Source organism: Bufo gargarizans, chromosome 1 (genome assembly GCF_014858855.1).
Source record: "Bufo gargarizans isolate SCDJY-AF-19 chromosome 1, ASM1485885v1, whole genome shotgun sequence".
Classification (NCBI taxonomy): Eukaryota; Metazoa; Chordata; class Amphibia; order Anura; family Bufonidae; genus Bufo; species Bufo gargarizans.
Genome location: NC_058080.1, coordinates 554639253 through 554660714, shown reverse-complemented (window position 1 = coordinate 554660714; position 21462 = coordinate 554639253). Strand labels below are relative to the sequence as shown.

The 21462-nt window shown below is 42.5% G+C and overlaps 1 protein-coding gene across 1 annotated transcript in view; it reads left to right on the top strand.

Annotated features, from left to right (window-relative positions):
• Positions 1-21462, top strand: part of LOC122924490 (splicing factor SWAP) — a 181604-nt gene that overhangs the window by 141610 nt on the left and 18532 nt on the right. Inside the window, exons 14-15 of the mRNA XM_044275621.1 lie at positions 207-457; positions 3735-3863. Coding sequence (XP_044131556.1) covers positions 207-457; positions 3735-3863 — 380 coding nt within the window. The remainder of the gene's footprint in view (positions 1-206; positions 458-3734; positions 3864-21462) is intronic.

Genomic DNA, 21462 nt, shown 5'->3' with positions numbered 1-21462 from the left:
AGTGTCTGTCATCAGTTCCTCAAAAATGTAGTTCTAGTGCTAAACTGTAGATGCCTGTACTATAGCATCCACAAAACTGGAACCATCAGTGGTATAGTCTGGAAGAACTTACATTTACAACTGTTAATCTGTACTGTATCCAGAAGAGATTTGCTGCCAAATATTCATAACCAATTGATGCATCAGTTTCTTTGGGTCTGTTTCAGGCTGAGAACACCATGAATTATGACTTGCTCCCAGAGGATATCATTGTGCCTACAACAGAGTACCCTGTCACAGAGAGGTCCCCAATTCGTGAATTGCCACATGAAGAAAAGGAGAAAAAGAAGAAAAGGAGGAAGAAGCGGTCCAGGTCAAGATCTCAATCTCCAAGAATTCATTATGAATCCAAATCCCGATCTCATTCAAAAGTCAAGCATTCCCTTCCCACAGCTTACAGAACAGTTAGGCGTTCCAGGTATGTTTTTTTTTTTTTTTTTTTTTTTTTTTTTTTTTTGTATATTAGTATAATATTTGGGTGGTTACTTTCTTCGAAGATTGGAAGTGCTAATGATTTTCACTGCTACTTTCTTTAGTTCTACTTTGTCTTGTGCTTCATGGCCTTTCCCTTTCAGTCATCTGGTCATGCAGACTAATGCCTGTCACACGTCAGTGTTTTGGTCAGTGATTTCCATCAATGATTGTGAGCCAAAACCAGCAATGGAGCCTCCACAGACATGAGGTATAAGGGAAAGATCTGCTCCTGTTCTGTGTTTAGAGCCACACCTGGTTTGGCTAACAATCACTGATGGAAATCAGAAGTGTGAATGAGGGTTCAATGAGACATGGGAGGTAGGTGAAAACCAGGTACCATTCCAAAGATTGCTTTCTTCCACTGGAGCCCTGCTGCCAAGATGTCCCACTAAGCCCTGCTCTTTTGATAATAACCGTATATAAAAATAATGGCTTCACTTTGTTTCTCTTCAGAAATCTAGTGCTGACTGACCAATTTTGTGTAGTAATTTCTATCTCTCTTCATAACTGTAGTCTTGATAATCCTATGTCCTTTAGGCTACTTTCACACTAGCGTTCGGGGCTCCGCTTGTGAGTTCAGTTTGAAGGCTCTCACAAGCGGCCCCGAACGGATCCGTACTGCCCTAATGCATTCTGAGTGGATGCGGATCCGCTCAGAATGCATCAGTCTGGCACCGTTTGTCCTCCGCTCCGCTCAGCAGGCGGACACCCGAACGCTGCTTGCAGCGTTCGGGTGTCCGCCTGGCCGTGCGGAGGCAAACGGATCCGTCCAGACTTACAATGCAAGTCAATGGGTATGGATCCGTTTGAAGTTGACACAATATGGCTCATTTTTCAAACGGATCCGTCCCCCATTGACTTTCAATCTAAAGTCAAAACGGATCCGTTTGCATTATCATGAACAAAAAATAAATGTTTTTGTTCATGGTAATGCAAACGGATCCGTTTTGAACGGATCTAAGCGTTTGCATTATAGGTGCGGATCCGTATGTGCAGATACCAGACGGATCCGCACCTAAACGCAGGTGTGAAAGTAGCCTTAGATGTTATGGGCATCTACATGGTGATCCCATAAGCAAGCACAAAGAAGCAGTTCCTCTGTTGGTTCTAGGGTTTGTCAAAGCAACATGGTAATCCTGTGCTACTTTCAGCTGTCAAACTCTACTTTTTTGCGATTTTTAATTAAATGCTGCTTTCTTTCATTTGACTGCAACTAAATTTTATACATCCAAGCTCATTTATACCATTTCTTCTACTGTAATAAATGAACCTTGTTTTAGATAAAATGCTCACAGAATGTTTAGCATCTGCACTTGGCTTAGAAACAGAAAAGCGATGTTGGAACAGTCTTTCAAAGTAGTTGGGCATCAGGAGTGGAAATTAGTCTGAAAGCTGCTGCTGGAGTGCCATTGGTGAGCACTTCTCCATCCCTTGGATAGTATCTGTTTTATTTCAGATATTGACCTGTACTGTGGGTTGGCAGTGGGAAACTGCGCAGAAGTTCGATAAATCTTTAACACCCTGATATGCAAATGCAATAACATGAAAAGACATTCATCTGTGCAGGTCATAAAACGTTCTGCTGCATTTTTGTTTAGCTCTCATTGACTGTTATAATACATACTTTCTCCTTGTATTTGGATATGGTTCCTAATGAATCCTGGTATTTGTGCAGCAAGATTCACTACCAGACAACCGCACCAGCCACTGCGTATTCGGCAACAATGTCAGCTTGACAGTCATGCGTAGAAAAAAGTTGAGTTTATTTAGGGCTTGTTTACTTCTTGTTTTTGCCCTGTGTTTAGCGTGTATGCCAGGAACCGCGCGACATACATGGTAAGTGTGTTTATAGTGCTCCATCAGTTAAACAGAGGCTTAAAGGGTATTTTTTTTTAGCTTCCGTCTGGTAGGTATACGTACAGCTGGTCAGTTTAGCACAAAAAACTATAATAAAATAGCGTAGTAGACTGCACATTTCAGTCTTGTGGTGTTCTAATAAAAAGCTGTGGATGACAAATGCCAATATGGGTTATCAGTCATTGGTCTCTGTTAAAAGGACCCCTCGGGGATCTCCTATGACTTCACTGCCTATATTGCTAAGTTGACGACAATGACCGTAGAAGTCATGTGCCATATCCGAGCACCTCTACACACTGCAGCAGGAGTACTAGGCAAGTGCCTCAGGGATATGTAAGTAGATCATGTTTTTTATTTTAAGACATTGTAGGCCAGTGATGGCTAACCTCTGACTCCCAGCATGCTCCATTCATTTCTGTGGAGTTCTGAGAAAAACCAAGCAAGTGTGCATCTTGGGAGTTGTAGTTTTACCAGTTTTAACACAGCTGGAGTGCCGGAGGTTAGCCATCACAGTTGTAGGGGTTGTCTGAGATTTTTCTTTATTACAACCCCTTTAAGTGTGTGCAATATGGGTTGTACTGCATAGGAGCTGCATGCCTATACAGTAGGATATGTTGGAGCTTTCCATTATAGTCAATGGGACTGGTGGGCACTCGATAACATCTGGCTGTGCCATAACCAGAGGCCTCTGGAAGGCTGTTTTCTGCTAGAACAGCCTGTCAAAGACCTGTAACGCAGATGTGAAAGCCTAACATGTACCTTCAAATGTGATATGAAGAGCCATTTATTCTATATCTGACATGAGTGTCAGCATCTTATGTTTAGACAACCATTGAATGATCGTCTGTGAGATATGAAATGGAAAAGCCCAAGAACATCTTTCTCTGCATCCAATGGTCTATTAATTCACTTTCCATCTCACATCAGACACCATCCCCAGAAAAATGTCACTGTTCCGAATCAAATATTCCCCTTCTTTCTCGCTTTGTGGAACTCACAGATTATCTCAACTCTTTAGATTCACAGAATCTAAAGAGTATATGGTATACAGCTCCCTGTTGAACTGGATGTATGTCTTTTAGGAATCGTGTAGGTATTCGTTGTCTATTATATCAAGTGAGAAAACGAATCGTGAAATATGGTATTCAGCCAGTAGTGCCTACAAGGGAAGAATTGGTTGGCTCGTCTGAATGTAGAGATTAGACGGAAAAATCAAGATTAATCCATACTGTGTTTCAGGTTTCTAGTGATATTGATATTTTACCAATAAATGGTATGAAACTTTTATTCTTTCATCTTTTGACCTAGTTATTGCACATCTTTTCCACGTATTCTATATAATGTTGTGTTCATATTTATTTCAGATCACGTTCAAGATCACCTAGAAAACCACCACAGTCTACAGAAAGAAGAAGAGAGGAAGACCGAGAAAGAGATGTCTCATGTTCTTATCGCGTTGGACAAAACCCTGGATACAGCAGTAAACGGTCACGGTACGAATATCCTCATCTGTATCATGCAACACATCTGGTTATAATCTTTAAATTTTAAGCACTTTGGGGGGAAAATTGTCCCTTACTTTGGAGGTTTTACGGTCATTGACAATAAATCTTTTGACTATAAAGGCTATAGGAACAAGGAGTTTAGAATGGAAGAGCTCACCTTAAAGTGTGCCTTACATTACACATTGCATTCTGTTCACACTTGGCTGTCTGTTAATTAGCTGTAGTGCAGACGGACATTTTTTTTTCTAACCTTAGGTCTTGTTCCATTTTGCACTGCTTCGGTATGTAAATGCAGGGCTACTAGTTGATGCTCTCTTCTTTCTAGCCCCATTCACATTTACAGGGTAACCCAGATATTTTCTGGAGTTTACCCAGAGGAGCTGTATGTGTGAATGCAAAGATCCACAGTATCTATCCCAGAACTTTTCTCCCCAGCGCCCTAGTACTAAATCTGGGTTTTGTCTGAGTGAACACAGCAGTGAAATGTTAAGCAAAATCACAGTAGGTGCGTTGAAGTACTTGCCCCATGTCTATGCAACCAGATGATTTCCTCTCTAGTGAGAAAGTTCCTGACAAGGAACATCTCTGGGCTGATAGCCAGTTGTGTGAAAGGCCAACTCTGGTAAATCTCTGGACCTGATATTCCTAAAATATTCCAGTTTAGGTGTGGAAACAGCTTCTGATGTTTCCCATCAACACTAACATCCCATAGTGCCAGGTACGGCACTGATCCCTCCTGTGCACACTGCTATAACTCAGTGCTTTATACACTATGAGAGAAGATTTACACTATACGCGTCCTTCTGTAATTCTCTTTTATCCTGATGTACCTGGGAATTGAAAAACATTGACAGGTATATGTGAGATGTTATTTGAAAATTGTGCACACAATGGACAGTGTTTTATTTTCAAGGGAAGGCATTTAATCTGTGGTGGGAACCTCTGTGCAGATGTGATCAAGTATATTTCATATTAACCACCTAACTGTTTTGCCCAGTCCAGCTCGGGCAGTGGGAAAGTAGCTAACTGGAGAGGGGAGGGCTGCTTTAGATGCTGCCATCTCTTGAATAGTAGCTAGAAACATGCAAGACCCAAATGACCGCTGAAGTCCAAGCAACAGAGGAGAAATCACTGTTAGGAATCAAGTCGGGAATAAACGCAGGTAAAACCTGCTTTTACTTTTAGCTGCATTCACAGCATCCCGATTTTCTATCAGCGATATCTTCCCCCCGTACTGAACATATTGCTGTCATTCTGGTATTGTCTGAAAGCCTGGAATGCGTTCAAAGAAGACCAGTTGCATGTTTCTAGCTGCTACCATTCGGAAGATATCACCATCATTTTTGCCATTCTGACCTTGTTGTTTACTGCACCATACAACATTATGAATGATAATGACGTCACCCCTTTAGCTCCATGTTCCTGTTCATAATTTACACTATAAGAATAGTTACTGGATTACTGAAGAGATTTTGATTTTCAAGGGGCAGTGGCTGAATGGGCTTGCTGTGTGGCAACTTGAGCCATAAATACACTTGGAGCACTTGTCACTTCCCTCCTCTACGCCCCGCGACAGGTCACACAGTGTTACTATGCAAGAGTTCTCCCTGGTGAAAAACTATCTGAAAGATAATTTACTGTTCCTGGGGGTGCAGTAGCAATCCTGTCAGAATGTTTAGCTCTTGAACATTATACTGAGAATTTTGTCATCGCTTTAGAGAGCGAATCTAACATTTTAAGTTTTTAATTTGTAAATCAGAAGTTTAGTAACTTTAGTAACACTGATGCCGCACATCGCTGGCACTTAATAGAGGATTCCTTTTGTCCGCAGCTGTGCTGTCCCCATCTTTTCCGGCCCCATTGAAAATGAATGGGTCCGCACCCATTCCGCATAATTGCGGAACGGATCTGGACCCATTTTACGGACGTCTGAATGGACCCTAATCAATTATAACATACCGTATTTATTTTCTCAACAACGGACGGTAAATGTTTTGTTACCTATAGAACATTCTGACGAAATAACTACTAGTTTTCAATTTCCGAGAAACTAATCCAAAGACTTCAACCATTCTCATTGCACTGCACTATTGCTAAAAAAAATGCCCATTGCCACTGCATGAAGACCGGCACACCGCAGCGACGGAAGCAGAAGTAAGTTGCGGGGAGGATCATGGGGAGATGACTGCTGCTGAACTAGTCAGCACCTGTTTCCCCCGAGGTCAGGCAGGGGACACCAGTGTTTGGCGTCCCCTGCCAGCGCTGCTATTGGCTGGAACAACGCTCCAGCCAATGGCAGCGCTATAGCTGCACAGGAAAGGGTTGAATGTCTCTGCAGGCAGCCATTCTAGCTGGTGACTGCATGCAGACAGGTTCTGTGCTGCTTGCTGGGACTTCTAGTGCACCACCTCTGCGATTAGAAATTTTCCTGCTGAAAGAAAAAACATCTGGAATTGCTGCACTGACTTTTTTAATTTTTTCATTTGTTCCAGATCCCTAAACCACTCTCTCCCTTCCCGCCCCACCCTCCCCGTTCTTTTTTTTACGGACGCCCTTTGGTCCGTGTGCTTTTTTTTGGTATTTGTTTTACAATTTTCCAGCTCTGCACCACTTTTTCTGCGTGCGGGCTCTGACCGCAAGCGCTGATCAGTCTGTAAATCACTGTTCAGCACCTTGGCTCATTTTTTTTAGTGCAGACATTTTATTTTTTTATTCATCTGTGCATTTTCAAGTAATAGTTATAATCTTATATGTATATGTTGATATTTTAGATTGTCTTTTATTATAATTTTTCTATCTGCGGTAAATTTTTATACTGCAGTGCCTGCACGTACGCACCAAACAGCAGCTTGCGTGCGATCTGCAGCCCTGAGCACCAATAAGTACAATTCATTTTTTTTTTTTACTTTTTGCTTTTGTGCTCCGTGTTTTTTACACAAAAAAATACATATATATATATTTTTAGTGTTAAATAGAAATCAATTTTAGGTAGCGTTAGTGTAGATTTTTACACGCACATAATATGTACATGTGTCCTGCACCTGCTGAGCGCTGATGAGAAACATCCTTTTTTCTGATCGGTCTGCTTAGTTTACTGTGCAAATTTTTTATTTTTTATTTTTTTTTGTGTAGTTAGTTGTAGTTCTCTACTCCTTTTCTCTATATTTAAAATGTATTACAAGCCCCTTCACGTGTGAAAACACAACATACACACACCTCACACTAAATAAAGGTTTACACATTTTACACTCCAATAAAATAAAAACTGCCCGTCCGTCCCAATCAGTATACTCAGCTGAAGAGGCATACGACATGCTTGCCTCCGATACGGAGTCTGCCAGTGAGGGAGAAGAGGATGCCACTTTCCTCTACCCCCTCATCATCATCATCATCATCATCATCCACTGATGAGGGACCCTCTAGAAGGCGCCCCAGAACAGCTGAAGCAGCACCCCCAGAGTGAGCCCATATGGACCCCACCCCCTGATGATTATCAGCCCCAAATTCCGAATTTTGAGGGCAGCTCTAGAATACAGATAGACAGTGCCGGCTTCACTGAACTAGATTTTTTTCTAAATCTTCTTCTCTGAAGATTTTGTCAATTTAATGGTGGCCTAAACCAATTTATACACCCAACAATTAATTGATCAGAACCCTACATTGGCATATGCTAGACCCCCCTAGGTTGGACCCCAGTAAGTGCAGCAGAGATGATGACATTTTGGGGACTCGTGCTGCATATGCGCGTAGTAAAGAAGACAAACGTCAGATAATATTGGAGTTCGGACATTTTCTACCAGACTAATTTACAGTAAGACCCGGAAGCCATTTGAGTCAATTCGGAAATTCCTACACTACAACGACAATACACAGTGTCCACCCCAAAACAACCCAACATTTGACCATCTGTTCAAGGTTAGGCCTGTCATTGACCACTTTAATACCAGGTTTGCTGAGGTGTACAACCGTGATAAAAATGTCTGTGTAGACGAGTCCCTATTACTTTTCAAAGGGAGGATTAGATTCCGCCAGTACCTGCCTAGCAAACGGGCAAGATATGGCATAAAGATATACAAACTTTGTGAGAGTATCTCCGGGTACACCCACAAGTTTTGCATTTATTTGCGAAGGGAAAGACTCCCGGATAGAACCCCCAGAATGCCCCCCAGCCTAGGAGTTAGTGGGAAGATCGTGTGGGACTTACTGCACCCACTGCTGGATAAGGGTTACCACCTCTATGTGGATAGCTATTATACCAGCATACCCCTATTCAGGCCCCTAACTGCCAGAGGTACTGTGGCTTGCGGCACAGTGCGCAAAAATCTGAGAGGCCTCCCTAGATCCCTGGTAGGCAATCACTGAGAATGGGTGAAAGTAGGGCTCTCCTCCATGAGAACATCCTGGTGATTCAATACAAGAGTAATGTCCTTTTACTGACCACCATTCACACCAACACCAGCTCCCCTGCTCCTGTACGAGTTGCCACAACCACTACCCCCCAAGCTAGTTTGTATCCTGGACTACAACAGGCACATGGGAGCGGTGGATCTTTCAGATTAATTTCTTGAGCCCTACAGTGCCGCACGAAAAACGAAAGTGTGGCACAAGAAGCTGGCCCTGCGCATTGTACAGATGGCAATGTACAATGCATACGTGCTACACAGGAACTTTCCTTCAGTTCCAAGAGTTAGTTATCAGGGCCCTAATTTTTCAAAGCCAGGCCGGGAGGGTCCCAGTACTTCAGGAAGTCATGGTTCCCGTGTTGTACCAAGGCAACATTTCCCTGGTGAAGTTCCCCAAACAGAGAGGAAGGGAAGGACCCAAAAAAGATTCAGGGTGTGTTCCAAAAGGGGATAAGGAAAGACACAATTTACCACTGCAAAACGTTCCCTGAAAAACCTGGCCTGTGCATGCAGGAGTGTTTTAAAATCTACCACTCATCCATGGAGTATTAATTTAATTTTATCCATGATGTACCCTGTAGTTTTATCACCTTATATCTCCGATTTAGTCTGAATAGCTTACAGATCCACTTTTCACAAACCACTACATATTCATTTCTGTGAAACAGCTGTTAAGTGCCCTTTCCACCCCTTAAAATGTTTGTACGGGGGGGCTCTTTCCAAAATGGGGTCACTTTCTAGGGTTTTAAATTTATGGGGACCTCAGGAATGTTTTAAATGCGACGTGGCAGCTAAAATACATGTCTGCCAATTCAGGCCTGCCATCAAAATCCTTATTTTGCTGTTTGACTCTAGAGCCCTGCTGTGCGCCCATACGTTATTTTTTTAGCACAAATGGGGTGTTGCTGTATTTGGGGGAACAAAATGTGGGGTGCATTTTGTCCTGTGATAAATGTGGGTGAAAAGCACCCTTTTTGTGGTAAAAAAAAAAATGCAATTTTTCATTCTCATTGCTAAATGTTTCCTAATTCTAGGAAACACCTTAGAGGTCAAAGTGCTCTCTACACACCTTGAAAGATTCCTGTGCACTGTAGGGGCACCTCAGGGTGTCTTCGTATACATCATGGCTCCAAATTACCATTCCAGCTAAGGGTACTTTCACACTTGCGGCAGGACGGAACAGACAGGCTGTTCACCCTGTCAGATCATTCCTTCCGCTGTTTCGCCGTGCCGCCGCTTCGTCCCAATTGACTATAATGGGGACGGGGCGGCGCTCTGACGCAGTTCGCGGTCAGAGGCCGCCGGACAAAAAAGTCGGACATGCAGGACTTTTAGTCTGGCGGCCTTTCGCCGTGCCCTGCCGTACTGCGCCGGAGCGCCGCCCCCGTCCCCATTATAGTCAATTGGGACGGAGCGGCGGCACGGCGAAACAGCGGAAGGACGCATCCGACAGGGTGAACAGCCTGCCGGATCCGTCCTGCCGCAAGTGTGAAAGTAGCCTTAATCCGCTCTCCAAAAGCCATATGGTGCTCCTTCCACTCTGAAGCCTGCTGTGCGCTCATACATGTGTTTTTTTTAGCACATATGGGATGTTTATGTAAACTCCAGATTCAGGGTAATAGATTTTGAGTTTTGTTTGGCTGTTAACCCTTGATGTGTTGCAGAAAAAAAAATGGATTCAAATTTCAAATCTGCTGATAAAAATTTTTTTTTTTTTATTTAATTCCCATTTTCCTTTCATTCTCGTGGGGCACCTAAAGGGTTAACAAAGTTTGTAAAATCGGTTTTTAACCTTCCTAGCGGTATTCCCGAGCATGACTCGGGATTAATTTTCACTGCCAGGAGCTGTAACCCCGAGTCACGCTCGGGGTAACATTGAAGAGTTGTCAGCAAAGTCCCGTTACCTTCTCCGCTGTGATCGCAGGCGAGAGCGTCGGCTGGCATCTGACTTCCTGGTTCTGTTCCCTGCGAGCACCTGCAGCGCATGGGAGCGGAACTGGGCGGGAAATTCAAAATTATAAAGTGACACACACACATAAGAGTTAATACATTGTAATCTGAGAGGATTGCACTGTATCACCTCAGATCAGTGGCGTACCGCCCATAGAGGCAGACGACGCCACTGCTATGGGGCCCGCGGCACTGGGGGGCCCGTAGCGCAGATAAGGCCCCGCCCACTCATGACCTGCAGCCGGCTATGCGGCTGCTTTTCTCCCCAGGGCCCCCCCCATGTTTAGCTGAATCGCCTCCCAGAGGCGCGGCTAAGGCCCTAGACACCCGCCCCCCTCCTCAGCGCCGCGCTCTGCAAACACCCGATCTTCCTCTCGTCGGCGTCCCAAATCCCGCGCAGGCGCAGTGACGGCGATTGCCTGCGCTCTGATAATACGGCTGAGGGCAACAGCTTCAACATCGTCACTGGGCATGCGCGATTCAGCTAAACATGGAGGTGTTAGAGTTTTCATATTTAGGCGGGCACGGCACTTCAGAGGGGCACCGTTCCTGGGCACCGTGGAGAAAGAAAAACGCCCCTCTGGGCTCCAGTCCTTACAGCGTCATTTGCATGTCCTAAGAATCGATTTTTAGAAGAAAGGACAAGACTGACATGGAAAAGAAGAACACAGATGGAAAAAAGGTACTTTATTAAACATGGATCCATGAGTACCTTTTTTCCATCTGTCTTGTTCTTTTGATTGTGAGTCTTGTCATTTCTTCAAAAAATCGATTCTTATGATATGTAAATGAAGCTGTAAGGAGCCCAGAGGGGCGTTATTCTTTCTCCACTGTGCCCAGGAACGCCCCTCTGAAGTGCCGTGCCCGCCTAAGTTTGAAAACTAATAACGCCTCCAAGTTCATCTAAATCGCCTCCCAGAGGCGCGGCTAAGTGCTCAACACCCCCCCTCCTCAGTGCCGCGCTCTGCGGCAAACACCCCGATCCTCCTCTCGCCGGCATCCCAAATCCCGCGCAGGCACAGTGCCGTCAGTCATCTTATCATAGCGCAGGCAATCGCCGGCACTGCGCCTGCGCGGGATTTGGGATGCCAGCGAGAGGAGGATCGGATTTGGGAGGCGATTTAGATGAACTTGGAGGCGTTATTAGTTTTCAAATTTAGCCGGGCACGGCACTTCAGAGGGGCGTTCCTGGGCACCGTGTAGAAAGAATAACGCCCCTCTGGGCTCCTTACAGCGTCATTTACATATCATAAGAATCGATTTTTTGAAGAAATGACAAGACTCACAATCAAAAGAACAAGACAGATGGAAAACAGGTACTCTGTTAAACATGGATTCATGAAAAAAAAAATTGGGGGTAAATTGCTAGTGACAGATTCCCTTTAAGGCTACTTTCACACTTGCGTTCAGAGCGGATCAGTCTGGTGTCTGCACAGACGGATCCGCTCCTATAATGCAAACGCTTAGATCCGTTCAGAACGGATCCGTTTGCATTAACATGAACAAAAAAATAAAAAATATTTTTTTTTTTGTTCATGATAGTGCAAACGGATCCGTTTTGACTTTACATTGAAAGTCAATGGGGGACGGATCCGTTTGAAAATTGAGCCATATTGTGTCAACTTCAAACGGATCCGTCCCCATTGACTTACATTGTAAGTCTGGACGGATCCGTTTGCCTCCGCACGGCCAGGCGGACACCCGAACGCTGCAAGCAGCGTTCAAGTGTCCGCCTGTTGAGCGGAGGACAGACGAAGCCATACTGATGCATTCTGAGCGGATCCGCATCCACTCAGAATGCATTAGGGCTGGACGGATCCGTTCGGTGCCGCTTGTGAGAGCCTTCAAACAGAACTCACAAGCGGAGACCCGAACGCAAGTGTGAAAGTAGCCTAACATGGCACCCCAAATAAGGAGACCTGCAGGCTGCAGCAGATATCCCATGTGACAGGTCACCCCCAGGAAACCCCTAACAGTTTCTGTAGGTCATGTATAAATTTATTTAATGGGGGTGTGGCATGGGAGGAGCAAAGTCAGGAAGTGGGAGGGGCCATGGTGGGTAGTGGGCGGGGTTAAGGGGCCCAATTCAGATTTTTGCTATGGGGCCCAGTGATTCCTATGTACGCCTCTGCCTCAGATCTAACAGTTGATCACTGTAAAGTTTCAAACTTTAGTAAGTAATTAGTTTAGTAAGTAATTACTAAGAATTGCAGGCCTACAATACATAACACCAAATTTCCATGCAAAAAATTGTACCAATTTTGGTACAAAATTCCTGACATAATCATACCGCCAGGGAGCTTGAGGGGGGTAGTTTCTAAAATGGGGTGATTTATGGATGGTTTCTAATATGTAAGCCCAGAAAGTGACTTCATAACTGAACTAGTCCTTAAAAAAAAGTGTTTTTGGAAATTTTCTTAAAAATGTTAAGATTTGCTTCTAAACTTCTAAGCGTTCTAACTTCCCAGAAAAATAAAATGTCATTTTCAAAATGATCCAAACATGAAGTAGACATGTGGGGAATGTAAAGTAGTAACTCGTTTTGGAGGTATTACTATCTATTGTAAAAGTAGAGAAATCAAATTTTCTTTTGTAAATTTGGTATTTTTTAAATAAATTAAAATGAACTATTTTGACTCAAATTTACCATTGTCATGAAGTACAATATGCGACGAGAAAACAATCTCAGAATGGCCTGGATAAGTAAAAGCGTTTAAGTTATCACCACATAAAGAGACACATGTCAGATTTGCTAAAAATGGCAGGGTCCTGAAGGGGTTAATGCTGATATATTCAATTTATTTTACAACTTGAAAACCCCTTTAAGGAAAACAATCAAAATGAATATGATTAAGAATAACTTATTATATCCTGCTGCACAAAAAAATTGCCATTTTCTTCTGTAAAAAAAAAAAAAAAAAAAAAGTCTTTCATTCATTTTTTAAACCGCTCAAGTCCAATTTATCACAGACTATGGGTTGCCTTCCCAACCGTGATTACTTTGCCTTTGTCATTGCCTATGGTCTTCTCAAGGATGAAATGTAATGATATTCCTTTCCTCACTGTAATTTTTTTTTTTTTTTTTTTTATGATTTTCTTATTTTTTCCTTTTTCATGCTATATTGGCTGGGAAACAATAATGCCTTTTTCATTTGTGTATGACTTGATTATTTTTTTTTTTTTTGTATGCTTCAGCAGTCAGGGAACATAAAGCCCTTGTTTGTACAAATGATTATCCAAGAGAATCCGCCGCAGATGTGATAATGAATATTGTCTCCAGACCTGGTGATCTTGCTGTGCTTTGTAGTACTTTCCACAGCTTTGGAGGCAAGCTAAGTTCAGTCTCGCGCTGTGTTTGCAAGAAGAGCTTTGTGTTTTTTGCACAATGTACGTTCCTTTTTCCTTCAGCACTTGAGCATTGTCCAGATTCCTGGCGCTTTTGTGTACTTCACTCTATACCACTAAAGGCAGTGCATCGGCGCTTATGAATTATGTAAGTGCACAGGTAGACATAGCCTGCTGATCAGTTTTATCACCGGAACCTATGAGTTATGTGAAAGCACAGGTTTGTCATCGCCTGCTGATTAGTTTTATGGTTTTAAACATCCTCAGGCTTATCTTCAGATGGGTGAGACTCCATCCATTACAGAATAATAATAATTAGCAGAAATATAAAGGGTCACGTTTTGGCATGGAATTTTGCTTGTCTGACATGATTTAAAAAGATCAGGGCAGCAGACAGTAAAGAGAATGTGTCGTCAGAAAACGACCTATTGTTTAAAACAGTTTTTTATGTTTAACAGAGTATTAAAGAATTTTTGGTGATATTATTTAATTTCCATGTTGATATCTGTAAACAAAAAACGCAACATCCTGCGGTTTTCCCACTGGTCATTAAGCCTAATAATGGGCGCCACTTCTCATCTGTGCAGATGACGTTATTGCAGTTACCTGCTTATCTTTCAATCTAATCCTGCCTGTAATGATATCGCCTCTGTATTGAGAAGACGGGATCCACCATTTACATGCACAGGTCACAGAGCTGGCCTAGAAAACTCTCCCATAGAAGTGAATGAGATCCCCTCCTCACCATTATGTCTATGACCCATGTGGTTGCCATAAAGCAGTTATCTTAATGCCTTTTAGATGAGGATAAGAACCGCTCAGGCAAGATGGCCGCCCCCATGATCATGTTCAGGATATAGAATTAAAAAAAAAAAATCTGTAATCAGAAAGTAGAAACAGAAAAAAATGTGTTGCTATCTGGTTTTAACTGGTAGAAAACATTTCTGGTGACGCATTTCCTTTAACTTACCTTACCTAAAGGTCCCTCTGCTCCAGCACTTTTGGTCTATTCCTCAGTTCGGGCTGGGATTGGTAACACCACGTCCATCGTTGACGTGAACGCTCAGCCAAACGCTGGCCTCATCAGTCAGGTCATGAACAGCATGTCAGTAGGGGATAGTGTCTTATTACTGGAATACCCCTTAAATGTTTATTTACTGAAAAATTATACCGTAATAACATTTTAGAAAATTCGAAATGCAGTGAGGCAAAATGCGAGACTGTGTCTTCAAGGTTGAAGTAAGCTACATTCTTAAGCAGTTTATGCAGATCTCCTGTTTATTATTAGGACTTTTAGTGACTTTCTTATTGTTTAAGTGCTAAAAGTAATCACTGCAACAGCTGATGGCGTCTTTTACTAACTAGTAGAAATATTCACCCTACAAATTAATGCCGCCCAGAGGTCTATGGTTTGTGAATGATATGTCTACTAAATATGCTGTGTTAACCTCTTCACATCCATAATATCATAACTCTGTTCCATTGCAAGGGTTGCACCACTTGCTCCAAACCAGTCACGAGTAGAAAACCTATCCTCAAAGAGCTTATCCTCTTATATAATATTGATGATCCACATAGGTCAACTGGCACTCTGCCAATCATCCTTTTGAAAAGAACACCGCTCTCGTACGAGCGCTGCATTCTCTTCACCGTTTACCTGCTTGCTGTCGACATTGCAGCAGCATTCACTTCTGTACAACTCCTTCCTATTCAAGTGAATGTAGCAGTTGTAATTACACCTGCTCGCCACTGCAATGTCGACAGCAAGCAGGTTAACCGAGAAGAGAACACGGTGCTTGTATGAGCGCTGAGTTCTCTTCAAACAGCTAGTTATGGGGGGGTGCTGAAAACCACCAAAATAGTAGCTGTAGGACATGGTTGACCATTCCAGAAAATTTCCAGAAAATCTGCTAAGAGTGCTGCTGAGGAGATTTAAAGACCAGAGTCACATAAGTAAAGTGGTATTGATGTCCTTTTCTAATCCAGTGGCTGGTATGTGTGCCCATGAACCAGATTTTTTTCAGCGCACACCACTTGTATTAGCCAAGCTTGCGGCACACTTATTATTCTATATGATGCTGTGTCATTGTCAAGAGCTGCCAGACAGCTGACTGACACTGGAAGTCCACATTCCACAATCTTCTTTGTAGCAAGCGCTCCATGCATCCACCATAAGACATCTTAAAAGTCCCACATGCCTTTGCCTTCTATGTCCTTCTGGTTTTAATGTGCTTTGTTTTAGCACCGAATGATATAAGAAAGATTACATTTCTGATGGAGCTTGCTTGTGAGTTTGGCTTAAGATACATTTGTGATCCTGTAATCCGCGCTCTTCTTGCTCTTGCAGTGACTCACTAGCGCACTGTGTAATAAGTGAGACAAATTAGGGCAAATTAGCTCATGTCCTCCAGGGGTCCTTTCTGAAGTCGGCTCTTAACATTTGTCCTGTTCACTTTTCTAGAATATGGGCTTCTTTATAATGAGTTTTTTTTTTTTTTTTTTAGCTTTTAAGATTCCAGACTGTAGACGTTGTGTACAGGCTTGGCTTTAGAAGGATTTAGTATAGAATAACTTGTCCCGTGTAGTTAAAATGAATAGAAGTCTTTCTGTGTAAAAGTTTAATAAGAATTTTGCATTTGTTGTACAGCAAGAACAGATGAAGATGAAAATATCCCTCATACAATATGTATTTTGCTGAAAATTATAAAATCTGTTCATTGTTATGGGTTTCTGCAGGCATACAGCAAGTCTACTTCCATCATAATTATTTGGAGGGCAGATTAGAAGAATAAAGAGGACAACATTTTCTTCTGTCCATCCATGATCAATATCGGAAAAATAGAGCTGCCCAGAGTCATCAGTGGGATGATCCCATCTCTGTATGTGACATCCTAGGGGAGATGTAGAGGCAGTGCACACTCAGTCCTTCTTAATCATGTCTGGCTCTACTTTTCTCTTTTTTTTTTTTTAGGGGCGTCCAACCTGCGGCCCTCCAGCTGTTGCAAAACCACAACTCCCACAGCATGCCAAGACAGCCTACAGCTATCGGGCATGTTGGGAGTTGTAGTTTTGCAACAGCTGGTGGGCCACAGGGTGGGCATCCCTGCTCTATTCTGTCTGCTCATATATTTTGTCTTTCCAGTGCCAATGTGCCAGCAAGTCTGATACTCTACACAGTGTCATTTTTTTAGATCTAGGTGAGATCTACAACAATTAGGCCATGTGCCCACAGAACATATGTCCTTCTCCTTATTTTATTTTGTATACTTATGAAATATGGGCTTTGAATTTGTCTTTTATAGCCATTCAGTGCTTTCAAATTTTTATTTTTTTGCAGTAGTTCAGTTTGAGAGTAGAAAAGCAACTTTCTTTCAGAAACGTTACCACTTTTATAGGTAGGTGGCACCTGGTAGTGTTGCTCAGCTAATTCCTGCCATTAGGACTGCAGTGCAGTGCCAGTCACAGCCCATCGATAGGAACGGCACTCAGTCTTAAGCATTTTTATTAACGTCTTAAAAGGCATCTGTCAGCAGATTTGTACCTATGAAACTGGCTGACCTGTTACATGTGCACTTGGCAGCTGTGTTGGTCCCATGTTCATGTGTGCCCACATTGCTGAGAAACAAAGTTTTAATTTATGCAAATAGTCCTCTAAGAGCAATCGGGGCATTGCCATTACACCTAGAGGCTCAGCTCTCTCTGCAACTTACGCACCTTCTGTACTTTCACAGGGCCAGGTGTGATCACATTTACACTGCCTGAACCTGTCCATCAAAGTGCAGAGGGTGTGGCAGGAGTTGCAGAGAGCGCTGAGCCTCTAGGTGTAATGGCAGCGCCCCCATTGCTCCTAGAGACTCATTTGCATATATTAAAATTTCATTTTTCTCAGCAATGCAGGAACATGTGAACATGGGACCCATATAGATGCCTTCAGCTGCAACAGATCAGCGTCAGTTTCGTAGGTACAAATCTGCTGTCAGATACCCTTTAAGAGAAACTCTGCATTATATTTTTATAATGTGTGTGTGGCGCTTTTTTCTTCCCACGAAGGTATTTATTTCGACCTATAGCACCGTCTTTTATGGGAAATGTGGCATCTCATTCATTGCTTCTGAAGCAGCTGCAGCAGTTCTGCGGGTATTTCCTGAGGAGAGTATAAGCTTGTTCCTTGTTTCCATGTCCATGATGTGACCCTGGATCTTCATGCAGGCTCCCCTGCCTCCTCCAGACCCTGACCTTTGTGATATATGGGGGACAGGGAATTGGCTGTGCAGCTGCAAGGCTTTGACTACCTTTCTTGTCCAGAATCGTTTCTTCTTCCTCTGGTATCGCAGCCTGTTGCGAGCATCTGCAGCTCTCAGGTTGCCGCTAAATCTTTTTTGTTAGACTTGCTCATTTTACTGTTTGTTCAGAGGATTGCAAAGGATCTGATGTGCAAGAAACATGTTTGGTATTGGTACGTCAAATTGTAGGTGCGTTCCTGTGTCATAAGTCTCCTATATGGGACTCTAGAGAAAGCAGTGTTTTTGAAATCCTCAAAATGTAGATGCCGGTGTCTATTCACCACTCTTTGGCTAAAGTGTGTTTTTACAAACATGTCACGTCTGTACATACAAATCATAGTGGAACTGTAGGGGAGTCAATGTTGGGATCTCCAATTTGCTACCTCTTCACAAGTCGTCGCACTTCTTTTCCTTATTGCTGTCCCTTCTCCAGTGCCCTTCTTTACGGTTTATAGTCTCTCCGTGTGTACCAAGAGACCTGTCAGTCAAGCAGAGCTGATGGGAGCAGTCCACCGCATGGCTCTGTCATACATCCTTGTGAAAAGTTTATTGGAATAAGATGGTCCAAATTTGGCCTCTTAATAAATTTGTTGTATTTTCTGGCATTCCAGGTTACAGAAAATCAAATGTACATCAGACATTTACTGTCATAAATTATGGAAATTCTGTTGGGCTGTGGTAATCCACATCTCCTCCCACTAAACACCTCCATATACTGCAGATATGACGTACACCTTAAAGGGGTATTCCAGTAAAGTAACTTACTTTTGAAAAACTGCATTAAGGCTGCAAGCTGTGACCCAACCAGAACCCATACCTATAACCAGAGTTTAAATTTACCTTGCAATCCATTTGTCTAGCTCCTGTGTGACCCTGCAACACACTGAGTATCATGGCACCTGATCTTCCCTCACAAAACTACAATCCCCACAATCCCTAGCTTTCCTGCTGTGAGTGTTGATGTTTATTGATTGGCTGCCTGATATACAGTGCATTCACGACCCCTCTACTCAGGAATCACCAGAACACTAACACCCCCTTTTGTTTCACAAGACATTTAGCTAGAAAATTGACAGCAACACACTGAGCATGCTCGACCTAAGAAAGGCTCAGAACTACAGGTCAATGCCATGGTAATTTATGAGGAAACAGTGTGTAGCAGAGGAAAAAAGTTACTTTTATAACTACTGAACGGTAAATATGTGAAATTTACATTATATTAGGTAATTATTGATGATGATTCGCTTCTGCTCTTTCCTTCTCCCCTCCTTTCCTGTCTCTGGAGGAATCATGTTTCACATGCTAGGCAGCAGTTCAAGCTGTGTCTGGTAGCAGAGCTGAATTATATGTTGAGGCAGTGAGTAATTTACAGCACTTACCTTACAATTCATAACAAAGTCAAATCTATGCAGCTGTAAATAGAGGTAATATATGTGAGAACAATCTTCTTTATATGGGTAATTTTGCCCACAGCAAGCCCAAGCAAAATGAAATCAACTTTGATAATGAAAGCTGGTCACTAATCGAAAAAAATAAATAAAAAATGCCTACCTGTGAGCTATTTTGGCATCACCTTGTGAACATTCAGACACCTACAGTTACTTTTCTGTCTTTTTCATGAGCTTGTTTAACCCACTTAAAAGAAATAGAGAGAAATAATTGACTTCCTCCATTAGACACCAGTTTGTTGTGTAGAAGCAGGTGCAATGTCTTTTTCTTGCATATATTATGAAGCACTGAGCTGAAACTGTTGTTCATAGTTTGCAGCAGATGTCTACGACTTATTTTAATTTCATTTAGCTCTACAATTATGATATAGTAGGAATATTTGTCATTGGCCATGAAATTCAATGAGCACAGTGTTTTGACTGTTTAGACGTGCTCAGATGAAAAGAAAACCCATTAAAGTAATGCTGCCATACCATGTTGATTCAACAGAATACCACCGCGGGGAAGCCACATGGTCATAGACACCTATCTGATTAGAGCTAAGCTAAGACAGGCTGGAAAATAAAAGCAGCAGCAGCCTGACTGCAGGGAGTGCTTTACCTTTCCTTTATACTGCAACAGTATATAAACTTCCAGTAAAGGTTTATTCTCTTATGTGACAATCCTGCCTTCAACAAGACACGAGTTGACTGGTTACTAGGGATGTGCAGTCTGTACAACAGCCAGTCTTTTCAGTTGAGTTCTTGGTTTGTAGGCATTCCCCTGGTCAGCACTGCTAGATGAAGAAATACAGGAAATCCTGGTAGAAGTCATGACATGCAGTGCCTTTTTCAGGTTGTAGTATTCATCAGGTTTTGGTGTGGAATTTCTTGACGTGTAGACAAAGTACAAAACTGGGTGACGGACTTGTGTACTTGAGTTCCAACGCAATAGAATATCTTAATTGGAAAAATAAAATCTAGACAATTTCTGCCCTGCATATTTATCATCTGTTCTGAGGATTCACGTCTAATCTGCTTTTCAGCTGGGCAGAACTGGTGCTGGAGTTTAGATGCCAGGCCATTGAACGTTTATGGTATGTGACTAGGTAATTACAGGTTAGTGATAGTAAGCGTTGTGTGACTTAAAGGGGTTATCCCATAACTAGTATAAAAAATTAACTTCAGACATCATATAGTACATGACAGTCTCTTTCTAACAAAGTTAGAACCCGCCCTGTACCTCACATGGATCCAGAGATCTCACCCAATCATTGCTCTGTTAGATTTATATCAAGCTGACAGCTCAAGGGGAGTGTCTTTTCTGCTGCAGCTCAGGGGCGTGTCCATTATCTCCCTATCACAGCTCAGGAGGCGGTTGAAGGATGAAACTGAGCATGTGCGGCCTTCTCAGTGAGCAGGATAAGGAAATAAGAAAGAACAAACAGCAGGTGGCGCTATACAGATACATATTATTGAATAACTCAGTGGCAATGCAAACTTTTTAATTACATGGAATTACAAAGGTATTCAGATCCAGGTGCTGGTTTGAAAACTGTAGAATATTTTTTGTTGGACAACACCTTTAAGGTGGCCAAACACACACAAGCCAACTGTGGCCAATTTCAGTCAACTGTTATTTGAAGATCTAGTGCGAAGAATCATTCACAACGGCTGACAGCAAACTCTTGTCTACTGAAAATGTAATTGGCCGTGCTGGGAAATTATCTAAGAATTCTGTTATGGAGAAGTTATGGTCCGTGGTAGCGGAATCCATTATAGAATTATTAGATAATGCAAACCTTGTACGCCGAACTTGAAACACAAGTTTGCTCATCACTACTCCCTGGTCAGCCAGTTTAGTTGGTGGGATCATCAGGGCTGTGGAGTCTGAGTCGGAGTCAATTTTGGGTACCTGGAGTCGGAGTCGGAACCGACTCCTACTAAATTTTAAATTGGAATAAAAAAAATAAAAAAAAGCAAGTTTAAATGTCCGAATTCATAAACAGTTATAATTAATGACTTCTCTACTGTAAGAATAAAGGCCAATGCATGCAGTGCCTCACGTAACCGCAAAACAAACGCGTTCAGTGATGTGAAGAAGCATGCTTTTCATATGCTTCACTATATGGCACGCAATGCACAATTATGAGTGGCAATACATATACTTTCCATTGTG